General features: G+C 41.9%; 1 protein-coding gene across 1 annotated transcript; it reads right to left on the bottom strand.

The window, feature by feature from the left end:
• Positions 1–490: 490 nt before the first annotated feature.
• Positions 491–4,221, bottom strand: LOC108921372 (cannabinoid receptor type 1A-like). The gene is made up of 2 exons (XM_018730851.1): positions 4,024–4,221; positions 491–2,684 (listed from the first exon to the last, which is right to left on the bottom strand). The coding sequence occupies exon 2, from the start codon at positions 2,630–2,632 to the stop codon at positions 1,229–1,231; it is 1,404 nt and encodes a 467-aa protein (XP_018586367.1). The 5' UTR covers positions 2,633–2,684; positions 4,024–4,221; the 3' UTR covers positions 491–1,228.
• Positions 4,222–9,968: the final 5,747 nt, after the last annotated feature.

Here is a 9,968-nt window from a genome sequence, read left to right as displayed (position 1 = left end):
GAGCACTTCTGAAGTGAAAAAACACATTGCTCATCAGCTGTTTAGGGGTTTGTTTAGATTTTTGTGCATTTTGGCTCTGTTTTTCATTGATTAAGATAAGAAACACATAAACTGAAGGTCCCCAAGGCAGTTAATAAAGGCTTTTATTGTGAATATTTACTATCCACTGAAGCCAAGCAGTGTGTCCATAAAGCACCACCCTTTGGGCAGAATAAGCAAACTTTGTCTTTAGTTTTGGAATATAATTCTAAAAGTTCAGTAGTTTCTATTCTGATTTTGCTATTCTTTTTACTTATTTATTCATTTAGCCGATTCTTTTCTCCAAAGCGACTTATGTTATACAATGTTAGGTTTGTACACCACGATGCTTACAACTCTTTATACACTCATACAGCTGGGTAATTTTTACTGGAGCAATTTGTGGTAAGTACCTTACTCGAGCTTATTACAGCAGGAGGTGGGATTTGGACTTTTGATTACAACACAGTGGCTCTAACCACTATGCCCCCTACTGACCCGCAGCATATTTCATAATTTGTCTTTACAGGATCAGCTGGGTTCAATAAAATGAGCGGTTTCAACCAAAGAAATATAATGTGTGTTTTACATATTACCCAGTGAATATTTACAATGGACAAAAAAAAAAAATTAAGCTATTCCTCTTTTTGGAGATCCACCTTGCTTTTCTCCACTTCTCTTTTGTAACAATCTCATTGACTTTCCATACTGTGCCAAAGTGAGTCATTCAGAGCAAAAGATTATGTAATTCTTTTCATAACAGAGTATGCACATGCTTAATTATACACGCTGAGATGTCTAATTGAACATCTCAATAGATCCTTTTAACAAGTGTAAAGATTCCATGTTGAAGAATCTAATTTCACAGTAAAAATACAGTTACCCCTAATGAAATCACAAAGATTACATCCCGGACAACTTAAATATCCATGGAGTACAGAATACCATATAATCTCATTGCTAATAAAGATGACATTCATCAGTAATATCAAAAGGATATTTTTCCAACTCTCCCTATCCAGTTCCTCTTTTTGGCACAAGAACTGAAACACCACATTGATGTATTTCCCGTGTTTTCTACCCCGTGTCTGAAATTCCTCTGGATTAGCTCCTGTCCCTCATATTTCACTATAGTAACATTCAGAGTACTGGTGATGACTTGTGGGTTTGTTTGTCTCAGGTTTGTTCAGACTTGTGTCCAGAAGGCACCTCAGACAGCTTCTGCAGAAGTTTCCGCAGACATGGACATGGTCACTTTGGCTATTTTCACCGTGGTCTTCACGCAGCTCTCGCCCGGCTTGTTGGCATTCCTGCTCTGGTAATCCGACTCCAAACTGTTGTCCAGAGGCTGCGATGCACCTGTGCACGCCCGGAAGATGCTCAGGAAGGCACAGCGCAGATCCTTGCTCCTAAGGGCGTAGATGACGGGGTTAACGGTGGAGTTGAGCAAGCAGAGCATACAGCAGAAGGCGAAGACCGTCTTGATGAAGTTGTTCATCTTCCAGAAGAGGTCGTAGACCATGATGGCCAGCACGGGGCCCCAGCAGATGATCAGCACCACCAGGATGAGCACCAGCGTCTTGGCCAGCCGGATGTCCATGCGCGTCTGATCGGGCCGAGTGGTCTGCACCTTGGCGCCGTCCGACGTGTACACGATGGTGCTCTTTTGAGAGCTGCGGCTCAGCATGCGGACAGCATGGTGGTGCGCCTTCCAGAGGATGAACACGTACGCGTAGATGATGAAGAGCAGCAGAATGCTTGTCACTCCAATCCAGAACATCAAGTAGTTCTCATCAATGAGGGGGAAAATGTCTGAGCACACGGAGTTGAGGCGTTTGCAGTTCCAACCCAACAAGGGGAGCACTGCAATGATGATGGAAATGGCCCACATCAAGCAGAAGGCCACAATGGCCTTTGTCTTGGTGACAATGCGTTTGTAGGACAAGGGCTTGTGGATTGAGATGTAGCGGTCGATGGCAGTCAGGAAGAGGCTTCCCACCGAGGCAGTGAACGAAGCTGTGACCCCACCCAGCTTGAATAGGAACACGTTGGGTGTGTCCTTCCTGTGCAGCACATGGAAGTCTAGGAAGCTGTAGACAAATATGACGCTGCCCAGCAGGTCAGCCACAGCCAGGCTTCCAATGAAGTGGTAGGAGGGCCGACAACGCAGCGTGTGGGAGTGCAGGATCACGCACAGTATCACCAGGTTCTCCAGCACGGTGAAGGTTCCCAGGGTGAGCGCCATCACAGCCACAGCCAACTGCTGGCTGGGGGTCAGGATCATGAAGCACTCCATGTCCATGAAGTTCTCCCCACACTGGATACTCCCTTCTTCAGCCACGTCGCTGCTTCTGTTGCCGAGAAGTTCCGTGACATTGGTGGGATAAAAGGGGATGCCTTTAAGGATGAGCTCCTCACCCGCCAGCACCTTGCCCCGGAAGGCATCGCTCCGGAAGGCCGACAGGGGCTTGTTGAAAGGGTGGTATCCACCTTTGGTGACGTCGGCGTTGATGGAGGTGTCATCATAGCTGGCGTCATTGGAGCTCAGGTACTGCAGACCCGTGGTTATTGTCCGGAACGTCGTGTCAGCTATACCGTCCAGTACGGATTTCATGGCTGGGCCTTGAAGAGGTAAACAACGTAGCCTAAAAATGTTCCCAGACAACCTACGAAAGAAAAGGGATAAAATCTGGGATGATACCTAACATGAACAATCTATCATAAGGGGTTAGAAATACATTACATTATATATTGCAGGAAAAAAGATGAGACTTATCAGTGTCTATTTATCATTGACTCCAAGGCTGATGCTATACTAGTATACTACCATGTAATGCCATATAAATATTTCCAAGTTTCTATACTACTGGCATATTGTTATTATGAGCAGGTGTATATAAGTTATTACACCGGTATATAAAAATACATTAATGTACTCATTCAGCAATCATTTACCCAAGTTAGGGGAGCGGCACCTTCATTTATCACTGTAATATAGGTGTTTTTTTTTTTTTTTTTTTACATTATAATAATGAATATACAACAAATATTTAAGTGGAATTTGCCTAGGTCCCTGAGCGCATGATGATTCTTCCCATGATTATTAACAATTTCACGCCAATCACGGTCGCCTTATATTTGAACCGGGGCGGTCAGTGACTGGGATGTGCAACTTTGGGACTCGAAGCGCGGAAGATAAAACCTGTGTTTGCCAACTGAATATTAACACCTGCGGTAAGTAATATGTCGCTGAATCACTTTCCTTTTTGTCTGAGCGCAGCGGGAAGGCGGAACACTGTGTATAATATTTTATGTGAAAGGAACAAAGTAAGAGCTACGCAGAAGCACAAAGGGACAAGAATGTGTTCATCCAGCCAGCACCCCCTCGTCACACACTCACACACACACACACACACACACACACACACACACACACACACACACACACCCGCCCTCGCTCGCCCCCTCCGCTCATCAATCCCACTGGACGCTCCTGCGCCTCACTGCAGGCGCCCATGTGCGCTAAATACATGATAAACCCAGTAGAGGAACAGGAGATATGAAATAACACGCGAATCCGGTTCACCAACATTTGTGATCTGACACCCAATAAACCCGAATTTGCCCAAGCGGAACTCCACCGTGTTCCCTTCACACAACTGTTCTCTATGGAGAATTTATATTTTACATTTTGTTCATTATTCCTTTCGACTTATTATTAAGTTTAGTTTAACAGTGCCAGACACGGACGGAAATAAACACACATAGAACATTTAACTTGCTAAAAAAAAGCACTCAGTTATTAATAATCCCACTCAATATATATGAACATTGACAATTATTATAATGTCGGAACTTTTTTGAAATTTAGGTGAAATATACGATTATTTAATAGTAATTAATTTAAATACTTAATAAACTGACTGTATGTATGATACAGACTATAGTTATAAGTGCACGAAAAGCGTAATGTGGAAACAAATACAAACGAGAAAAAAAAATTACCTTCATACAGCTCGTCTGGATGTGTAGAGTCCTTGTAAAGCAGCAGTATTCTTCAGATACATAACTTATCGGGTAAAAAAATAAAATAGCAAGGAAAAAAATATGTGTATTGATTTTCCTGGTGTCTCTCAATGGCTTTTTTGATCTTGCACGGCGCGCGCACGCCAGCCCACCCCCCACGCGCCTGAGTGGCTGCGGCTCGCGCTGTCCGGGCTCCGCACGTCTCCGTGCGCGTGTTTATGAAGCGTCGCCTCGGAGCGCTGCGTCACGTGCTGCGCGGCGCGGTGCGGCGCCTCGGACCGCGCTCGCGCTCGGAACGCAGGGGACACGAGATCACGCTCATTCTCTCCAAATATAAAACTCTGAAGTCAAAAAAAAAAAGAAAAAAAACTCCCACAGACGCAGCGTTTTGGATAAACTGACAAAACTCGTGCGCAAATTCCTTCTACTTTATCCAAGGCATAACTCGAGTTTCACTTATTGCCGACGATGTTCTCATTGAATTGCGAGTAGGATAAAAGTCCGAATTTTTAAATCATTTTCATCGTTTTCCTGCTGTAGTGTACATTTATTTTCTGCACTGGTTAGCCAGTTCATGATGAATGATTGCTGGTTCTATTTATTTATTTATTTATTTATTTATTAGTCTTGTGTTTATCCAGTACAAAGTTTTGCAAGACTGCCCTTTCATGTGTTTTATGGATTTAATTAATAGCGACGACTCACACTGATTTACATTCCCTTCACGTTTATTCATTTAGCAGAACTCCAATTTTCAAGGATTCCAAAGCGATGCGGAACTCAGCAAACAAAAGTGCATTTCACCATTAGACAGACGAAAGATGCGGATAAGAGATTCTCCAAGTTACAGCCAGTTTGTCTGAGGTCACTGTTCTAACCAGCACACATTACATGGGTAGCTGCACATGAGATTAGCAGAGAGTACAAAAATTTTAAAACACGTAACATTAACAATAACCTTAAATGAGTAGCAGCAAATAGAACTGATACGAAATTCAAAGGTATCTGTGACACATAATATAATGTAAACATATGGAGTAGTTATGAGGCTTGGGGTGTAATCAGATCCTGTAGGTATCTGTGAGCTGATCCATTGATGGTCTTGTTGGCCATAACCAGAGTCTTAAACTTGACAGGAACAGCTACAGGAAGACAATGGGAAGAGACGTGGAAGGGAGATACATGGGAACACTTTGGCATGTCAAACACTATTCGTGCAACGACATTCTGTATCAGCTGGAGAGGTTTGATGGAGGAGACTGGAAGACCAGACAAGAGAGAGTTGCAGTGGTCCAGGTAGGATATCACCATTCCCTGAACCACATTTGGTTCTGAATGAGCAGGATGATCAAAAACAATTTCCTTAAGGGTCTCCCAGCAATGCTGGCAACAAATATAATAATAATAAAAGCATCTGCTAAATGAATAAATGTAAATGTAATAACATTATATGTCTGGGCTGCACAATTTCAGTTCTTCTTCTTCTTCTTCTTCTTCTTCTTCTTCTTCTTCTTCTTCTTCTTATTATTATTATTATTATTATTAAGAATAATTGATCAATTATTACACTGTCCTCAGAACTGTTGCATTTATTGTAATGCATGTTCCACTAATTGCAACTTTCACCAGAGGTGAATTTTGAACAGTTTGGTCTTTAAATGTTTTCTCTATTTTAGGAATACATATATTTAATGAATGCTGTCAAATTTGTTTACATGTAGATCTGAAGTATGTAGTATAAATACTAAACTGTTGTTTTGTGCAAGGTCATGCTAAGGAGAGTGTTTATTCCAGCCAGTGGTGGCAGAACGCTTTCTGGAATTTTCATCAGGGATTAGTAACTAGTGTATTGCAGCAGGCCAGCTCATTATGAGACTTCTACAATATCCAGACCTGTAAAATGAAATGGAATATGGCCACTGCAAGCCAAATCCCACCGTAACAGGCCCTCTTTGATGTGCTCCACTGGACAGTGGGATATACACATTATCTTTCCTATGACACCTGAGCGTATTCAGGAGGCAGCCAGGGATCAGATTCTTTGGACCTGGCAAACTCCTTACGCGAGTCCCATGGATGAGCTGAAAATCACTGTTAATTTCATTAGGGACTTGTTACATAATTAATCTGCAGCATCCATCAAAAATTGTGAGATACTGGCTCTTCACTCAGCTGGTGACGAGAAACAGAATGCCGCCATGGATGTGTCACGGCTCGGACGGCTGTGGACTAAGGGCTTTGTTGCTCTTTCAGACCTGGGGCCAAGTCAGCTCCACGCAGCTTTTCTGCACCAGACAAAAGACTCACAATTACCTGGTATGGCTCTTTGGCAAAGCCATGTGCCTTTATATTTAAAAATAAACAAATGTATAGAAACAGCACATCTAATTGGACAAAGTGCCTTTTTAACAATAAGCCCAGTTTAATCCTGCTTTACTGATCCCAGAAACTCATGTGGGTATTTACCAGTATGGCACCAATACTGATCTCCAAGAGAATGAAAACAAAACGTAAGCAATAAGTGATCTCATATGAAGAGATACATAATCAAGGTTCACATTTCAACTTCTCATTGTTGTCATTCCACAAAATACAGTTCCTTCAGGGCAATACACTTGTTTATACATTTGACATGTTACTAAGCAACACAGAACCAGGGAGTTGGCAGCAGAGTCACAATCAATTAGCAACTGGTATAAAACTAGACTGAGGTAGTAATGCTGTGTAAGAATATATATGTATACAGGTGTGGGTTTATAAATAATAAGTCTAATAAGTAGGTTGTTAGACAGATAAGTATATAAGTATTTACAGTTACATTTACATTTACATTTATTCATTTAGCAAACACTTTTCTCCAAAGCGACGTACATCTCAGCGAAAATACAATTTGTGCATCATTACATTAGGAGAAAGAGACTTGGCTGCAGACATGTGACTCTTAAGTAAATCTAGTTTGTTACTTTCCACTTGTTCATCGCTCGAGTAGGTGCATAAAACGCAGGATAGATGTATCCTGATAACCTTCCTACGATTTTTTTAATTTATTTATTTATTTATTTATTTATTTATTTATTAAGTTAATTGTACCCTGCGATGGACTGGCATCCCATTGAAGGTGTACCCACCTCACCAGCTGATTCTGGGGTCAGCTAGTTTGACCCTGACTAGAATGAGTAGTTAACATAAGTGAGTGCAGTAGATCTATGAGAGGTAAACATCTTATAACTAGCTATGAGACAACACAAACGTGTCTGTGACGCAGTTAGTTTGCCGGCTAGATCAATACATGGAAGGTGCGGAAACCAAAAAGAAGCAATCACTGGTCTAATATAAAGAGATATCGGATAATACAGTGGGGTAAGATGTGGTAAACAGAGTGTAAGCTAGCTATTAGACAGTACATGACCATCACCTTGTCTCTGTAGCATAGCTAGCTAGCTAGACCACTCAATGTAGAACATGAAAACCAAAATATAACGAGTGATCTATTAGAAAGGGGTAAAACTGGTGTCGTTTTGAATATCTTTTAGTATAAAATTAGATACCTCACATGGCAGATAATTTGTTGACTAGCTATAAATTGTTAACTAGCCCCAGATAAACATTTTTGTACGATTTAACTAACTAGCAAGCCTACTTTGCTGTCTTCTACGGACAAGTAGCGAGTGTGGATAAGACGAACTTATCAAAATGAAACGTGGCCATGAATAATGCACTCGCTAACACGTCATTTGTGAAAATGCGCCGCTTAAATAGTTAGCTGTGACACGAGTCCATTTTGGCTTCAACTGCGCCTTTTTTGTGTTGAATCTCAGGGATGTTTACAGCTTTTATTGTGTGCCTAAGGTGATAAAAATGATGAAAGACTGACTCAGCGGCGCACGGCGAAATTATCTGAAGACACATTTTAAATAATGAGCCTTTCTTGAATCAAAGATCTAATTCGCCAGTGGTCCCAGGAATAATGTGACCGCAGGCGTTGTGGCCTGGTTTGGAAAACAGATGCCAGTCAGCTTTTGTTGCTAAAGGATCCGGGTGCAAAAGAGAGTACAAAGGAGCCAAAATATTTTCTAACGGGAAGGAATTTTTAGAATTCATATTTTGGCCTTTATCAGGTTTGCATCAGGTTTGCAGCCTTCTGGATTGTTTCTCTGCAGATTTGTTCCGAGCCATGGCTTCAGCCAGAGAATTGACACAAAGACGAGGGATTGTGAGCACATTCAATGACGGCGGATATTTGGTTTCAGATATTTGGCTGTGCCTGGCGTCCAGTGCCAGGTTCGGCATCCCATCAATCGCTGAAGCAACTCCAGCCGCTCACATCCACGATCAGTCTGAATTAGCATAGCCCCAACTTTTGTTTCTCTGCCATGATAATCACATTAGCCCCACCCCCATCATACGGGTCTGAGAGAAGGCCGCTGTTATATTGCCATTTGTGTAATCAGGAGAAAGAGAGTTGCCATGCTTCCACAGATGTATTAGTATGTTTCACGTAATGCAATTCTGTGGAGCCATTGATTCGTCCCTCGTAGTTCCTTTTATTTTCTCCCTTTGAAAAGAAGACAATAAAAACATTTTTCTTCAGCTGCCTGTTCATTTAAATTTGAATCTTATCAACAAAATAGTTTTCATGAGTTTTTTTTTTTGACTCTTACATAAACTAATACGGGTACAACCGATAACTCTTTTCCTTTCATTGTTTTGTTTGAGTTTAAAAGACTCCGGTGTAAATCAAGGTGGTGTATGCTTTTATAAAATGCTTTCAGCGACAACACCAGGGCCCTCACGTCTTCAAACTACCACTTTTTATGGCACTGAAATTTAAATACTCTTTTTCATTCTTAATTTTGCTATTCTTTCGTGAAACAATGTCCTTTCTGGAACTAAAAACACCAATCTGCAGGTTACAAGATCATGTCAAAAGCAGCGTTGGTGTCTGCTTCTCCCTCTATCTACCTGGCTTTCGAGATACCTAACAACCCCACACCATCCTTCTCTCCTTCACTTTTTTTCTGGTTCATCTGTCCAGTTCAAGACACAAAATGGCCTGAAAAACACATCCTGATGGTGAAGTTGAGGGCATAAATGGGTATATGGGTATATCACCGCATCATAGGACTCAAATGATGCTTCTGCTCCATATTTTCAGGTTAACATGCAGGGCCAAACCAGTCCAACACAGTAGAACTTATAACAGTTGGCAAGACCTTTGTGTGCCCTGGAAATTACAAAAGCCTGTCATTTCCAGCCTGGCTGTCATGGCAACTAATGGCATACAAGTGCTGATCTGGATGCTCTCTTTTTGCGCTTGTACCAAACCTGATGGAAACCAACGCTTGCGAGATGGACTAATAGAGTAGGTGTCCCCTTAGCGCTTTCACACATTCCCATAAGTTACCTTGTGCTCAGTGGTGCGTGGGATAATTTTTGTGCAGATCCACATCCTGATTCAAGACCGTGAGATGGATCACACCTAACTGTTACGCTGATCTTCCGGGTTTTGGTTGCAGGTGGAACAGGTGATGCGAGCATCGCATTAAGAGTGATTGATGATTCATGGCCAACTCTGTGAAAAAGACAGATGGTCGGATGTTCTTGAATGTATGTTACAAGCGCCTAACAACATAGCGAGTACGATGGGTCCACAGCTTAGAGTTTGGGGTCAAGGGGGCCCTATCGGCTCTGAAGCATTTCCGTTCACTTTCAGTTTGAGTCCGAAGTTTACTTCATCCTTGCTACTGCATGGGGCTCATGGATATGGACATGTACATTCTTCTTTAGAACCCAAGACATTCTCCTTGCAGAAACTCCAGTTTCTAATCCTTTAGCCCATTCTGTTTCTGCTCGTATTCCTCTTCCTCAGCTTGAGTTATTCAAATTCAATCTATTGTGTTTAAGAGGATTGCTCTTACGCTGGA

The sequence above is a fragment of the Scleropages formosus genome, chromosome 15, assembly GCF_900964775.1.
Source record: "Scleropages formosus chromosome 15, fSclFor1.1, whole genome shotgun sequence".
Classification (NCBI taxonomy): domain Eukaryota; kingdom Metazoa; phylum Chordata; class Actinopteri; order Osteoglossiformes; family Osteoglossidae; genus Scleropages; species Scleropages formosus.
Note: the sequence above shows the minus strand (reverse complement) of the source record. Positions and strands in the feature narration are given on the sequence as shown.